Genomic DNA, 17,965 nt, shown 5'->3' on the forward strand with positions numbered 1-17,965 from the left:
AAACCGCAACCCCTAATAGTATACCATGCCGAGCAGACCCTTACCCGTAACCATTCCAGGACCGTCCTAGGAATTTATCTACCTACACTAACATGCGGGATATAAGTATGTTTTTAATGTTTTTCGCCTAGCAATTCTTGAAATATGTACATAAAAAAATGAGTACAAAGTAACAATTTATTACGTTCTATTTCATTCCATTTCTACATAGTATCACTATTAATATACAATAAAGTATCAGTCACTTAAAAAATCCCCTCTATCGCTACTGTCGTCACCTAGTTCAATGATCAACTCCTCTACTAATCGTTCTCGATAAATATTTTCTTCTTTTATTACTCATTTTTCACAGTTAGACCAGCTTTGTACTGATATTTTAGCCACCTCTTGTCGAATTACCTTTATGGTACTACCACTAAATTCTGCTCCAGTATTATTTCTTCTTATATGCGCTTTCAACTCAGACCAAATCATCTCAATCGAGTTAAGTATACAATGATACAAAGATTTCATGTCCGTTTTGTTGTGCTATCGAATCTATTTTGTAGTCTTTATTAACATTTCGTATGAATTATTGTAAGTTGTTGCTTACAAATCGAAGATCTATCTAGAAGATACAAAAATACAAGAGGTAGGATGTAGGAGGTCTGCGGTCAAGTTCCTGTGACATACTTAAATCGTTAAAGCAATAAATGCACTATATTTTTGGCCGTATTATACTAATTGTTGTATATAACAACCACGCAGTTCACAGAACAAACAGTAAAAAATATATCTGCAAAAATATTTTATTAATTAATTAATTTTCTGCTTTGTGCGTAGTAGTAAGGTTACCGCTGTTCCCTATCCACCGTACTTCTTTTTTTAATTAACCAAAGAAATTCCTAGTCAAACAAGTTTCGCTGCTTGTCTAAAGATGGCAGCATGCGTAGATTTTCTTTCATAGATGGGGGCTGAAGAACAAAGGGAATTTCTACTACTTTTTCTACTGCAGTTTGACCGCACTGCTACGTAGAGTATAAAAGTCTTTAGAAAAAGTATTTTCTATCGAATTAAGAGTATGCGAACAGAATTGAAGACATGAAGGAAGCTGGTAATTGCCAATCTGTGGCTAACCATACCAGAAGCTTGCCGACAGTGGCAAAGCAATGGTTATATTTTTCAAATTGCTAAAAACAGTTTTACCCAAGATGTTTGCCAAGTAAATTCTCTCGCGATGGCGGACTTATGAATCAAACATTTTAAAGATTATAGTTTCGTATGCTATGCACAAAAGGCAGATTTCAAAAATTAAGGTGATGTCGAGGCAGATTTAAATGACGAGCCAAATTATCCAACGCGATCACATATCTTAACGATTAAAATTTAAAGAACGTAGCTAATCAATACAAGCAGCTAATTTCTGGAGTTTTAGGTATTACTTCCAGCAGAATGACTATATATATATATATATATATATATATATATATATATATATATATATATATATATATATATATATATATATATATATCCTAGAGAAGTGAATTGCCCGTGTTCTGGCTCGTATGATGCAGTTTGGATAATCAAATTGCGCAATAAGGACCAGCTGAACCTGGAATTTGCCATTCTTTGTTTTTTTTTCGTACATAAAGTACAGTATTGTTACGTTTTACTGCTTGAAATAAAATTTCTTAACTGCGTGTTTACAAAAAAGATATTCAATAATTTTGACTGGGTTGTTTTCCGAAAATTCCTGGTGAAACTTTGTTCGCTTGTATTTTTCAACTTTGTAAGTCAACTGTAAGCAGTAATTAATCCGACTAATTAATACGAGATTACCAAAAGTTGTAATCCAACGTTTAAATTCATTTATGTAAATTCACGAACTTGAACCCGAATCGATACTAATCTAAAACAAGCAAATATTTACATTTCGGCTTCAGTCTGTCGAATATTGCGGCACCCGAGATAATATGTCTTAGAAAGCGCCAGACGTGCCCTTAAATCTTCCACTCTGGTGTATGTGATCTGAGTAAACACTTAAACCAACATCAAGCGCGCGATAAGGTGTCATAAACTCGCTTTTTTCATGGATATATTCGCCACGTAAATAAATATATTACAACAAAAAGAAAATGCGATTTTTACTTATGTTTAGTTTTGGTTAGTCAGGGTAAATAATAGATATTAGTAGAGAGCTTTTACGGCTCAATTGCATTAGCATCTATTGCTATTTGATGACAGGCAGATTAAAAATCCCTTCCAATTTCCAAGGAAAACCGAAGACATTTTCTTACGTTGCCAATAAAATTTGTTTACTGCCATAGATTTATGAGCATAAAGAGTTAGTGATTTTACATTCATGGTCTAATCACTATTTGAAAAAATATTGCTGTAATAATGCCATTCGAGAACAAGCTATTTCTACTTTATTGCAAAAAGAAAAGGAAAATAAAATTATTTTATATAGTAATTTTCAGTTTTCTTTTGCCATGGTATTCGGTACCGATTGAAATATCTTTGTTTTTGTTTCAGAATCTTAACATACCTTTTAGTATGTTTTTTTTTTTCATAATTTAAAAGTGGTCACTATCTATTTCCAAATATTTCCCGATTCTACGTTGTTCAATTTTAAATTAAATCAAATTAACGCAAACCAAAAATATAGAAATCATGTATTTCATATTCAATATTTCCCACAACCATTTCGAAAATTTGGCGTCGAGTAATAACTGGTTTTCAGTAAGTTGGAAAGTATAGAAAAAGGCACAGTCGTTTTCCCAAATTCCGGATTTCTACAATATAAATCTTCTTACGTTTTAGGAAAAATTCATCAAAATGTACACGTATCATGCGAGGATATTACCACCTAGTGAAACAATCGCCTGGTAACCCTCCGATAACGATGGGCGTGGATCGAATAAAAACCTTTAAATTTGATTTATTGCGATATTTAATGTGCCCGGAGAGCAGTACAATCAATCATACTAATGAGCCGTCAATTGTAATTTAAATCAGAATTGGGGTTATCTTTAGACCATATTGCCCTACGAGCGCGCCTATTGAGCTGCATTTAATTACCGTTTTTTTTTTTTAATTCGAGATTTTCCGATAATACTTTTTCATTTTTATTTGCCGAAACTTTTCGAAATGTCGTGCGAGTTGAAAACACTTGTTGACAACGTCAATATTTGGTGGTATTAAATGACGGTGCGTCACTGAGGAGTATCTAGATTAATGAGTTTACTTTTGTTTTACGTGGGTAGTGGCATCAAGTTGAGATCAACTACCTAAGTTTCCAAGGTCTCTAATATCGTTTTTATATATATTATATATATATATATATATATATATATATATATATATATATATATATATATATATATATATATATATATATATATATATATATATATATATATATATATATATATATATATATATATATATATATATATATATATATATATATATATATATATATATTCTTTTTTTTTCATCATTCTCAATTCTTGGCCTGCATATTAAACTAAAATTCACTCAATGGCGTATATACTGTTTGTATATTTATATTAATTTGTAAAATTTGAAGAATCTGTTGCAAAAAGCTAAGAAATAATATAAGATGCGATGTTAATCATAAGTTAAAAGATACAATAAAATATGAAAGCTAAAGAGGGACTGTAACTAACTAAGATTGTAATTACTTCTGATCTTCTATCCTGCGTTTTACCTGTATATTCATTTATTACGCATTTATGAGTGGACAACATTGAAGTGAATATTTTTAAGTGGAAATTTAGATTGCCACAAGCTAAAGCGACACTTTGAGCACTTAGTCTATAAGTATTTGATATTAGAGGTTATAAAAAAAATGTAAAATGACCTTAATAAAAAATAAAATAAAAAAAAGCTTTATCTTTCGGAATCATGATAGATTGCTATTCCAACTAAGGGCCGCAGACAGGGCAAGCGTTAAACAAACAATCATCTAAAATCTCTAAGGACTTTACATGGTTTGTAGAGGGCAAAATTGATATTGATTATCCCAAAATTATCTTTTAGCCGCCTTTCTTATCAAACAGTATCGGCTACCTGAATATTTTTAACGCGAAATTGTATTTCTGTCGGGATCTCGCCGAAATGCGTTTTGCGTTTTGAAATTTCCTGTGTCGAGACGAGTAAAACGTGGTTTTGAGGCACACTTGATTCTATTTGCCTCGCCGATAAAGTCTTTTGGCGCACGTAAATAGTTTTCTAAACCAAATCTCCTTTTCTAAAGAAGATATTGTGGTTCAATACATGCTTAGCATAATATTATCACTACTTGCGAGAGTAAACTTGCATCAGCAATTTCGTTTCCCGAAGATCTCAAAAGCTGTGGCTAAGTCAAAGCATATTAAACTATTGCACAAAATGCAACGAATTTTCGAACTGATCATGGTTGGTCAACATCAAATCATAGTAACCTCTTATTTAAGAACAAAAATGGACCACTCTTTAAGTTATTTTTTCCGAATTTGTTTTTTTTTTAATTTATTATTTATTTTTTATTATTTATTTATTTATTTATTTAGTTTTTAGCACTTTTTTTGGCTATTTACATAAGCAAGTAAAATTTGCATAAACAAAACTATAAACTTCCCAAATACCCCGTAAGTCTCTTCTTGAACACTCTTGGGCAGTTCATTAAAATTACAAACACCATCGTAGAATAGAGTTTTTTGTAAATTTGTCGTTTTTACCATAGAAACATTGAAGTGCCGATTGGAACGTATATATAAAAATTTGGTACCTTTTTTCCAACCATAATTTAAAATAGGCTGGTTGGTGATCGTGCGCAATTCCATAAACCAACATTAAACTTGCTCTTCTAATGAACTGCCCGACATTTAGCTTAATTTAGCTGGTCTAACATACTCTTTATAGGAGTATATCTATCACAGTTCAGGATGATTCTCATAACCCTATTTTGTTGTAACTGTAACTTATTTAAATCTTCTTTTGTACAAGATATAAGCAATGAACAAACATATGAAAAATGAAGCAAAATTATACTATTATACACTAATATCCTAGTCCACTGCCATAAAAACCGCGATACACGGTTAAAAACCCTATTTTCTTACCATTTTTTTGCATAGATATTCAAGATGATTACTAAAGCATAATTGTGGGTCCAAGATCGCCCCTAATATATTTAATTTCGGAAACAAACTCAATTTTATTACCCTATATCCACAGAATACCTCGACTTATAAAATTTTTGACAGTTAACCTTAGAACCGATAACCATGCAGTTGGTTTTGGAGCTATTTAATTTCAGTTTATTTTGACACAGCCATTCGTAGAAATACTGCATTTCGGTGTTCAGTTTGGTAGCTATTTATTTGCAATCGTTTCCAGAGACTGAAATAAGCTTGTCATCAGCAAATAAGTTAACAAAGGAGTTTTTTAAAACCTGATACATATCATTTTTATAAATAATAAATTAACGTAGCTATAAAGTAGGAAAATTAACAGCATTCAAATAATTGAATATAAAAATACTTAATATAGTTGTTTTTTAGCGAGACATAAAGCCATTCTGTACGCTTAGCATGTTGAGGGTAAATATTTTGCAACTTGCGTCTAAGTTTTCTGTCTTCCGCATCAGACCAATGTTCTGTTCCATGCGTCCCAACCTCGTCTAGTGGTATATGTGGAACCAGTCATTTTCTTCGGAACATATAATTTTCCACATAATGTCTGCTAATTGTGATATTGTTTTGTCCATTTCCTTCCTTGTTAAACTTCTTAAGTTAAATCATAGTAGGTGAAGTAGAAGTGACATAAAAATGAAATTGATTTCCGTTTAGAACCAAAGGATTTTCTTTCCTGGTAATATACGTAATACATTTTTTCTTTCTCTGTTTTTCTAACCGGGAGTATATCTGAGCTTTCCGAAACTTTCCAATTCATCATTTTCTCTTTATTTTTTATGGTTTTTCTTCTGTTCTTTCTTGTTCACCTTTTTCATCGAGATTCGTTAAATAACTAGGATTAACTAGGGTGTTAAAATCGCTGAAGTCACTCAGGACAAGTGTGCCTCATGTATTCTTCATTTAGGGTTTTTTTAAGGACTAGCTTTTTTGAGATCATTGTGCACAGGCTGGTATAAAATTTTATACGGAATCAAAATAAATGCTTTTTTCAAAAGGCAAGAAAGTAACTTTTCGGGAATTTACATAACGTTGCTAAATGGATATATAACAAAGAGGTTTTCGTACAATCAAAACTTATTTAAATCCTGGTATTTTTAGTGATAGAAAGCTAACCAAAACTTAAAACAAAAATAATGTTACGACTGATTAAGAAATTCACAGATTCATTTTGCGTAGGCTTTGTTTTTGAATTAGCTAAGTTAGTATCAACAGTTATAAATTTAGGAGTTCAAATACCTATATTTCATCCTTTATAACTACTTTTAATCTACACATACTTTACCGCTTGGAATAAAGTGACCAATTTTCAACGATTAGATAAGATAATAGTTAAATAGAATTTTTTTCCAAATTGCATTTTGAAAATTTCCAGTCAATTATTCCACAATAACCGACTTGGAAGGGTACACGACTTATCACAAGTATGTGCAATTATGATGATTTAAGTGTAAAATTAAACTATTTTTTCTCTATTTAAAAATATGTAAAATCTATCGTTGCTAGCAATAATTTTCTTTTTTGCATCCAAAAACGATTAGCTCTCTTTATCTGTTTCGAATTCTTTCGCATTTGTATCTGTTGCCGTTCGTAAACAACTCCCCGTACTCAGTTGTTATTCAATGCAAGTAACTCATTTCTTACCCGTTTCAAATTTCCCAAAAAAAAAAAAAAAAAAAAAACGGTCGACCATTTCGCATCGGGGATGGTCCACAATCTATATCGAAAATTCTTAGTTCGTCTTCGAAAAGCGCATCGGTTTTTTCTTATTTTTCGTCTCTCGACGTTCGACTTATCCATTTGGATTTATTTTATGACGGCATTAAATTTCAAATGCCGCCGGCTTCTCTGTCCTTAAATTTATTGTTTTTTGTTTTCTCCCGCGTTGCTTACAATAAATCGATTTCGAACCTTCTTTCAGCGGGCGTGACAGATAAAGCAACTATATCAAATTTGCCGGGAACAATTTATCTTGCACCCAAAAAGGGAAAACGATGCCCGATTCGGCAATGGAGAAAGGCTACACGACTAATAATTCACGGATCGGTCGCATCTAATAGCAGTCGATTGATTTTTAAGTAGATCGCTTCCAGTTTTCCGGTTTTTATCTAGGTCCGAGCGAAATTAAAAAATCTTTAACTTTAACTCGCTTTTTCAAGTACTTGACTAAAACACCAGCTCCTACTATGTAATTTCTTATAGTTTCTAAAAAGACCTCACAATGATTACGGTTCTTATAGAGGTGTGAAATCCTAATTTCTTTATTATATGTTTCCTTTAACAGATTAACTAGCTTAATCGTATTTCATAATGAATCAAGAGCGACTTGGGATTATCAAAAATTCCAGGGCACCAGGGATCGTACCAACAAGTGGGGTAAACGAGTTTACAAGTTTACCAAAGGTTTTCCTTACTATGCTTTTTCTGCGACGCTTAGTTTTTGCTTACATTTTTGCAAAACATCACGAATACATTCACTGACATGACCGTAAGAATTGACAACATAATATGTATTGCTCACACGTATACACGTTACTCGAAGATATGCTGACGGCAGACTCGTGTTTTTCTTCCGTAAACTCTTTCCGCGGGTACGTCGGGGTCGGAAGTTTGGCAGCACTTTTAATGAGATGCGGGCTTGACAATGTGTCCAAAAAGCACGACTCAGTTAAACCGCATCCCACGTTTTTAAGCGAGAAGAGATTTGAGCGAACCGAATAATATTACAGAAACTCCAGAATTAATTGAGGGAAATTCCGGGTCGTTTCGAGATAAGCTCTTCTCCATTTTATCATCATGTTATTGTAACTAAAATAGTTTTGTTTGACTCTATTCACCGTAATATAACGGAACTCCTATTCTCAAATGGAAAAGTTTTGCACATGGCGAACATATTGAGCGGCTTGCTTTTAATGTTTACAAGATACGCCGTTAGCATTAAAAATTTACCGCTTAAATTTCGAAATTGATTTTTGAACAGCTTTGGCAATGTCTACTATGTTGATCCGAAAGTTTTAATTAAATAATGTATCGGCCGTCTTGAACTTTTACTAGTTGCTTTGTTTTAAGAAAAGTGAGGCGACGCCCGAATTAATTCGATGCTGTACTACGTAAAGTGAAATAATTAAAACATGTCTTGATAAAACGAGACCAGCATAAATTTTGGTTCTGAACTTGCCAACTTACAGCATTTGTGCACACTTGCTTGCCAAAAATACCACGTCATTTAATTATGTGGTATTTATAATGGTTTTTAGAATGTCTATTGGGTCTACCTCGATAGTTCTAAAGGTTTATCTAGATTTAGTTCTCTGCTTATACTGCTTATGTCTTTGATCTTGCTTTCATATTCCCATGTGGCTGTTTCCGGCATAATTTACGACTCTCATCAGACTTAGATCGCTCTTTTTACAACTTTCCATGGCTTAATAGGTTTACCGTGAATTCGGCACATGACTGTCACAAGAATTCCTGCACACGTTTTTTTTGTTGCACCATCCTTTCCCACCCCGTCGTATTCTCATACCCACGACTGCCTTACCTATCGTGTTTAATGTTTTGTTCACATCCAAAACCAACCAACATTTCGCTGGATCGCCTATTATATCCATTTGGCTTCAGGTTTAGATGGCAATAGTTTCTCCACGAATTTTTTTCCTCTTTGTTTTATGTGGAATATAAATTGTCTGTCTCCTACTCTCTCTTCAGTTTCTGGCCCTATTGGAAGCCAATTTATCCAGCCATCTGTTTCTTTATTTATTTATTCGTCAAGCTATGGAGTATTATTAACAGTGACAAAAAGGATTGCACCTCGATTATTCCAGCGTGTATGGCACAACCCTGCATTTATGTAACAACAGACCAGCCTGTATAAGAAATTAACAGAAACAAAAATATACTAAAAATATATAACTGACTATAAAATTTACAAAAAGGCACAAAGATACAAAGAAATATGAAAAAAATTAGCTAATGCGTTTTTGCTTTCCCATTAAGCTCTTTTTTATGTTAGAGTAAAATTGTGACCCTGAGAGCTCCCTGACAAAGAGCCCCAACAAAAATAAATGACTTTTGAAAGCAGCCGTTCTGTGCTTAGGAACCCTGAAGTCATTAACATTTCTAGTACCATGAGGGTGCAAAAAACATTGAACTGCTGCCTAAGATACTCGGGCGGACCGAAGTTTAAAATTCCGAAACACAAACTATCCATGTGGCATTCTCTGCGATATTTGTGGATAGCTGGATAGCTTGTCGTGATTGTTATCATGTCTACTAATGTCAGTAAATCTATGTATGTAGATCTGTAGTTGTGGAAAATTCAGTAGAATCTCCAGCACTGCCCTGACCGTACACTAATAATGAAAGTAATATGGAAAAAACTCATGAATCCGTCATAGTTTCATGAGTAACCCATAATTTGTTTTGAAGGGCCTTGTTCGATATGTCATGGCAAATTAAGTGCACTGTTAATTGAAAAAAATATTTGGATAGGGGAGTTGAGGTTAGTTTTACAAAAACGTTGCCCTATAGTTCGAAAATTTAAACCGTACGCAAGTAACAATTTCCCTTTTTTTTTTTCACCGAAAACTGTCAAAAGTCGTTGAAAGCCTTTCTGGCAAGGAGAACGCGTTAACGCACTACGAAATCGTCGAGTGTTTACCCTACGATAAAAATTAATAAGAGAAACACCACAATAAATGAGTGATAATTAAAAATAATTAACCTAATAAAGAAACACTTAAAATTCACAATGCAGATTTCCGTCAAGTTCTACAACCGTGGACTTGACGGTAGGGGATTATTCAAATTGCCCCCGATTCCCTACCGTTCCTATAAATTCGTCAAAACCGGGTCGTAAATTATGCCGAGTTGGAAAGTTTCGAGGATATTTGCGGCGATAAAAAGATTGAAAACGCATTTTTTTCGCGATAGGCGAAATTAATTTAACACTCTTTATCGGTAAACCTCGAACGGAAAGTCGATGAATTTGAATATTACCGTCAATAATTACACATAGATCGTACATTATATTGCACGTCATTTTATGATAGATTTTTCACCAAACAAATATTAATATAAATACGCAGACAAAATTATACAATATATTTAATTCTTCTTCTTAGTCGTTTGCTCGGTTTCGAGCATCGTGAGTTCATAGATTGCTTTCTGTGGTGAGCTTCCATTCCTGTCTGTTTTCTGCCATCTTGAATGACTGGCAGAGGTTTTTGCCGGTAAGGTTCTTTATAAGATCCGTGTATCTTGTGGGCGACCTTCCTCTTGATCTTTTGCCGTGTACCGTTCCTTCCAGTGTGAGTCTTTCAAGGCCATTTCTTCTAACCACATGACCGAAGAATTTTGCAATTTTCTCTGCGACAACGATGCTCAATCTCTTCCTAAATCCAAGTTGTTGTAGGATGGATTGGTTGGTTCTTCTCTCGGTCCAGGACACTCTCAGCATTCGTCGCCAGCAAAACATTTCAAATGCATCTATCTTCCTTTTATCATTCATTTTCAGCGTCCAGCATTCTGATCCATAGAGAAAGACTGAGAACACTAAACTTTTGACCAATCTTATTTTAGTGTTAAGGGATATTTGATGGCTTTTCCACACTATAGTTAGTTTGGTCATGGATTCTTTCGCTATGGCAGTTCTTCTTTTTATTTCTTCGCTAGATCCGCCCATGTTCGATATTGTGGTGCCAAGATATATGAAGGTATCAACTGTCTCGATGTTATTTATCTGTTTTACTTCAGGTCTGTTGTTATTTTGGCGATCAATTATCATTATTTTGGTTTTCTTCTTATTTATTTGTAGACCCACTTCGTTGCTCGTCGCTTCAACTCTACGTATGAGACTGATCAATTCTTCTTCTGACGCAGCGATTAGTGTCGTATCATCGGCGTAGCGTAGGTTACAGATTTTGATGCCATCAATGGTGATTCCTCCCTGCCATTCATCGAGCGCCTTCCTCATAATCCACTCGCCATAAATATTAAAGAGTAGTGGGCTTAGTATGCAGCCCTGTCTGACCCCTTTACCCACTCTAAATGGGTTGGTTAGTTCTCCATCTACTCTGACATAGGCTGTATTGTTGTCGTATAACTTTTGAATTAACGATATTAGATGGCCAGGTGTGCCCATTTCATTTAGAATCGTCCATAAGTTTTGCCATCGTACACAATCGAAAGCTTTAGATTAATCTATGAAGCATAAGTAGGTAGGCACATTGAATTCTCTTGATTTTTCAATTATTTGTCGAAGGTTTAGTATCTGCTCTCTAGTTCCGCGTCCCGGGACAAAGCCGGCTTGCTCTGGTGGTAGTTGTGGAAGTAGGAAAGGCTTTATACGTTCTGATATTATGTGTAACATGACCTTGCTAGCGTGTGAGATTAGAGCTATTGTCCTATAATTATCGCAGATGTCCTTCGGTCCCTTCTTGTGTATTGGCACATAGACCGATTTCGTCCAATCATCGGGCCAAGTATCGGTGTCCCATATCATTTGACAGATCCTATGAAACAATTCCACTCCTGTTTCCTCAAGTGCAGTTAGCATTTCAGCAACAATGCCGTCCTCTCCAGGCGACTTGTTGGACTTCAGCTTGGTAATTGCTGTCCTTACTTCTTCTTTCAGTATGGGAGGTTCTTTTCCATTGTATGTGCTTTTTTCTGTGTCATTGTTTGAGTTTCCAGTGTCTTCCATTAATTTTTCGCAGTAGTCCTTCCATCTTTCCTTTATCTCTGCTTTGTCTGTTATTAATTTACCAGCTTCGGATCTTATCGCCCAGGATTTTGAGTTGAACGTGCGTGTAATGTGCTTGATTTTGTTAAACAGGTCTTTTGATTCGTTGTTGTGCGAATGTTGCTCAGCTTCGGCGCATATATCGTTTAGGTACTTGTTTTTGTCTTTTCTACACTCTTGTTTGATATCTTGGTTGAGCCTGCTATATTGTTCTCTATCTTCATGTCTGTGTAAGCCCGTGGCCTTGAGTTGTTTCAGCGATTCAATCTTCTTCCAGGTTTCTTCTGCAATCCATGCTTTCCTCTTCTGTTTCACAGAAGCTTCAGTTTGTGATGCCACTTTTAGCAGTGCAGTTTTTGTTTTGTTCCACAATGAGTTAGAGTCATCGTCTGATTGCGTATGTGAATTTATTTTGGAGATTTCTGCTTTAGCCTTTGATCTGAAATTTTCGTTATGTTTAAGGCCCGACCAATTCCTAAAGGTTTTATTAGGCTGCGATCTGCTTAATTTTATGCGGAGCTCTGCTGCGAGAAACTGATGGTCACTGTGACAGTCCTTTCCTGGGTAAGTCCTGGTATTCCTTACTGAAGTCCTCCATCTGGATTTTACTAGGATGTAGTCTATCTGGTTTTTATGTAGGCCTCCAGGTGAGGTCCAGGTGTATAGTCGTCTTGGATGATGTTCGTACCCCGTGTTTGTGATGAAAAAGTTGTTCTCAGTGCAGAATTGCAGCAGTCTTTCTCCTCTAACATTTCTTTTTCCCAGAACGTATTTGCCGATAATTTTGTTTAGATGTTCATCTCCAGTTTCTCTTCCAACTTTGGCATTATAGTCGCCTATTAGCATCGTGATTTCTCGATTTGGTAGAGTCTCTAGTAGCTGTTCTAATTGGGCGTAGCATTCTTCTACCTCATCATCTGGTGCTTCGCTGGTTGGAAAATACACTTGTACAATATTCAGCTTCACAGGACGCGCGTTAAATCTGATCAAGATGATTCTATCATTGATTGCTCTGTATTCTGTTATGGAGTTTTCAAGTGTCCTGTTTATTACTATGGCCACGCCGTTTCTAGATGTGTCCTCGTTGCCTGAATAAAAAACGATGTTATTGTTTCTGGATATGAAGTGTCCTGAGCCCTTCCAATGCGTTTCTGCTAAGCCCACTATGCTATGACTGCTTATTTCTTTCTCTACTATGGCGAACTTTCCGGCTTCTAGCAGTCCGCGAACGTTCCAGGTGGCTATCTTTAAACTTTTCCATATGTTCATTCCAGTAGCCCGTTTTCCATGTGATGCCTGGTTTCCTACACGCACATGGCCAGTCGCCCATTTCACACCACTAGGCCCGGTCCCTGAGTGGCGCCAATTGCTAGTTGGATCGCTCGGCAATACACATCCCGTAATACTCATCAAATCATCAATATCATGAATTTTCCTGGGGGGATATATGACGCAGTGGGGCCCCTGGTCCTTCTGCGTGGTCCTGAGACATATTGTAAATACTGTAAAATTAACATTTAATATACATATCTACCACAGAGATGAGTCGTCGTGTGTTTGATGTGCCATATCCATTTTTTACCAAATGTTAGCAATCATGTTGGCTATCAATACTTTATTTCACAAATACATACACATTTCAAAAGCTGCAAATATTTTTAAGGTAGTCTCTGTGACAGTCCAAGATTCTACTCCATACAACAGAATTGAGAACACGTAAAATTGGACCCTTGTCGTTCTGAGCTCAATTTTCAGTTCTTGTCCGCACACCATTTTCCTCATACGTATGAACTCTTGCTTGTTCAATTTTAGATTTTTTTCCAGTCCTCGCTTAATAATTGTCCCAGACTCTTTCAAGTTTACTTTGACCAATCCACAGTTTTGCATGTATATTCGATTCTTTTTGATGTTAAGTTTAATACCGTAAGGGTTGCATGAAACTACTAAACATGATGTAGCAGTTTTTGAAGTCCTTTAATATTATTTGCCAGTAGAACGGAATCATCCGCATATCTTGAGTTGTTTATTATTATCACATTTATTTTTATTCCTTCTTCGATATTTTCTAAAGCTTCTTGGAATATTGTCTCCCAGTATAGATTGAAAAGCAATGGTGACAGAATGCAACCATGTCTTACCCCTCTTTTAATTGAGATGCTTTCAGTCATATTCTTTCCTATTTTCACATTTGCCTTTTGATGCCAATAGAGTTTGGCAATGATTCTCAAGTTATTGTCAATTTTAAGACATGATCGGGATAAACGTCGACTTCAACCGGTCAGATGGTATATCTGGTTTATCATCGTATATTCAATTAAACAACTTAACTAATAATGCATTTGCTTTTTGCCAGAATATTTTTAGTATCCCAGGTCGGATTTCATCTGGTCCTGTTGCTCTCTTTGTTAATTTAATGGTTCTCTCTATTTCATCTTTGGTAATTGGTGGTCCAGTTTATATGTTATGTATGTACGCCATGATCCGGGTTTCGCTCATCTTCAAGCAACTTTGTTATAACATTAAAATCTGTCGTATGTATGATTGCTGGTGTGCTAAAGAAAGTCTTAAAAATAGCTGGGGAAGATCATTTATGATCTGTGTGCTTCTGTACATCTTCTCTGTTTTATATTATGTTTCTTTACGTATACAACTAACGAATAAATATATAACGATGTTAACGGTAAAATTTCCAACTCTTTGAAATATTTTCTACAAGACACTGTTCTTTTGATACCCGGCATACATCTAACTGCTTCTTTTTTGTATAATAAATATATCATTGATGCAGCTCGCTTGCCCCCGGTACACAAGTCCGTAAGACACGACACACTGGAACAAACCAATAAACATCAATTTAAGAATCTCTATAGAAACGGTATCTTTGACATTTTTAAGTAAGAAAATTTTTCCACATAATTATTTAAACGCCAGTTGTAACAAAATTGAAAAACTTTACCAAACTGACATTGTAAAGAAAGTGGTCTATAGGGGTATACGAGCTCAAAAATATCTTGTTTTTAAAAAACATTCGGCACATTGGTTAGTGGTTATTTCTCAATCGTCATTTAAATTGAATCCAATATTTATTTTGATATAATGCACATGCGTCCAACTAAAAACAGTGGACAATGGAATTGTCAAGTTCCCGTACCTTTAAATTTACAAAATATTATGGTTGCTTTAGTTAAACCTCTACATTTTTTTTTTCGCAGTGTTGACTTAACATCATATTATAATGTCGTTTGAATCTGGATTAACTGTTAAACGAATTAACGAAATTATCAAAACATGTTACAAACCAGATTTTATTAACTTAAGTTTTCATTTCTAATTTTGTAATTTTTTTTTTATTATATTTTCGAAAAGATTTCGTGTTCCGTCTGCACATATAGTCATAAATTGCATTAGTTTTATCTCTTACGTAGACGGCCTTTCGAATTAGTTTTCGCGATTCTCTTACTTACTCTTGATTTTGAACAGTTTTTAGCCAAAATAGTTTTAACCACTACTTATTCATATATTTTAAAATTTGGTGAGAAAGTGAGGGAGAAAGAGAGAGAATTTCGAATCCAGAAATTTCTTTTTTCTAGTTGCTTAAAAATGTATTATTAATTTCTTGAAATAATTCGTTATTGATGATTATTAATCTTTACTTTCCTAAAATTCCATAAACGACTGGCAGTGAATAAACTGATTACCATAATTTCACTGTGTGTTCGGTCTGATAATGATAATTATTTCGACACATTAGTTCCCGAACTTAATAGAAAAGAACCCCGATAAAGGATTCTACTATCGAAACGGTTTTTTTTTTAAATTAGCTATCGAGGGTAATTGAAATTCCATGACTGCTTGTTTCGGATTCAGAATACGAATGCGAATGTTTTACAGTGGATTTAGGAAAGACGGCGTGATGTAATTTATATATGTTCGACTATTTGGTGAAGATTGTTCCACGAATTCGAGAGTTCCACAAGCTGGCTATTTTTTAAATGAAAATATACATGTCAAATGAATTGTAAATTACAAATTTTAAACACTGCAAATATTTTTATATACATTATATATTTTAAGGAGAATTATGAAGTGCCAAGAGAAATATTTTCTCCCCTTTGCTGTAAGTGAAAACGCTCAAAATTGCCTTGGGAATTAAAAGTTAAGGGATTATATTGCAGAGACAGTATTTCGAAATATTAAAACTGAGATTTCTTCGAATTGGGCCCAATTAAAAGTTGCTGATTGTTCTCTCTTTTCAGATCTGCGGAACCGAGAAAGACAAAAACAAGCTAAACGGTACGGAAAAACGGAAAGCAGATGACGGCGAACCTAATAAGGATCTTAAAAAGGTAGGCGATTTATCGATCGATTCGTGAAAACGTTGACATCATTGTTTATTTTCGAACGAAATGAAAATTTGTAATGGTAATGGTGTTATTTTTAATTGATAGTGATTAAAAAACGTAGCTACACTTATATTCAATTTCCAAATAATAAAAAGTAATAAAACGGGTGGCGGTGCCTCCAATATTTTTTGGCATTGAAATTCATTTTTTATCAAATGCAACTAGGGGATTTAGGCAATTTGTTCGTTATTTAGTATCGGTTTTAAATATTTTGCATAAAATGTAAATAGAAACTAAACAAATTTATGCCGTTAAAGGCATTATATGAAACTTTAAATTTGTAAATTATAATTATCATTTTAAAAATCTTTATTTCCTTTTTTAAAGGTTATTTAATGAATTCCGCTTTGGAATCGGCTTTGCTTATCTACTTCTGTTCATTACCTAACCGAAATATCATACAATTTATATGGTTTTATGGGTTAATTTCCCAAGTACTAGTAAGAACGGCCGTTAAATTTAAAATAAGCTCAAAAAATGTAATTTATTATAAATACTAATGCAAAAATTTAGATATTTTAAAACCTTTCAGGCTCCGATACCAAAATGACTTTTGGTTTAGCGCAAATTCATTAGGGCGGTTTTAACGCCCCAAATTACCTTAGCACGATCTAAAGAACAAATCGCCTTAAGATTCCAAAATTGTCCGTAGTTCGTAGGGGAATGTATAGGCCTTAATTACTGATTTGCGTGTACGCGTACACCTTCTAGTTAATACGGGGATAACCATGTTTTAAAGGCCACGAAACCGTGCCCTTACCTTTCCACATCCAGAATGCTTTACTAAATAAATTTTATACCACTTCCGCAATCCATTTTCGGTTAAATTCGCATTGCAGATTTATTGATTTCGCTTCTAGATTGACAAATAAATGAGTACTATATGTTGGAAGTCTGAAATATGATTATCTAAGGGCGACATAGACCCCATAAATTGATTACATTGTTAAATTTTTGGACATTATTTGATATTTATAAAAAGTTAAAAAATACTTTGTTCCGTGGGGGTTATTTACATTTATTCTACTTAATTGTGGCTTATATTCCCATAATTCCAGTATTTTTTTTATAATGTCTTTGAAAGTGCTAAGTGTTTGTAATAAATAAAAACATAAAAGATAAATAGGCAAAAGGCAAAATATTATAACAAAACATAATGCCCATAAGTTTGCTCAATATATTTACGTCGTCTGACGAACAAACGAACAAAACATCTCATGGAAGGACGGCGCGGGTCTCAATAACCAGAGCGTGCCGATCTCTGGCAAACGTTTTATTGTCTTCATTATGTAATTAAAGCGGCACCAAGGCCAGCCTAGATAGATTGGAATGAATGAAAGGCGGCTCGTTTCAGAATGACACTATTATCGAATACTAACGAACACGACTTCGTACTAAATTAAACAATTTAATCGAAACTGAAATGTTGAAAATTTATTTTTTATTATATATTTTTATTATATATATATATATATATATATATATATATATATATATATATATATATATATATATATATATATATATATATATATATATATATATATATATATATATATATATATATATATATATATATATATATATATATATATATATATATATATATATATATATATATATATATATATATATAT

General features: G+C 34.0%; 1 protein-coding gene across 2 annotated transcripts in view; it reads left to right on the forward strand.

Moving 5' to 3' along the window:
* LOC132696556 (pseudouridylate synthase RPUSD2-like) overlaps positions 1–17,965 on the forward strand; it is a 378,541-nt gene that overhangs the window by 272,612 nt on the left and 87,964 nt on the right. For both annotated transcript variants that reach the window (XM_060661445.1, XM_060661446.1), the window contains one exon: positions 16,182–16,271. In XM_060661445.1, coding sequence (XP_060517428.1) covers positions 16,182–16,271 — 90 coding nt within the window. The remainder of the gene's footprint in view (positions 1–16,181; positions 16,272–17,965) is intronic.

Source organism: Cylas formicarius, unplaced genomic scaffold (genome assembly GCF_029955315.1).
Source record: "Cylas formicarius isolate icCylForm1 unplaced genomic scaffold, icCylForm1.1 PGA_scaffold_1__22_contigs__length_36826433, whole genome shotgun sequence".
NCBI classification, from domain to species: Eukaryota; Metazoa; Arthropoda; class Insecta; order Coleoptera; family Brentidae; genus Cylas; species Cylas formicarius.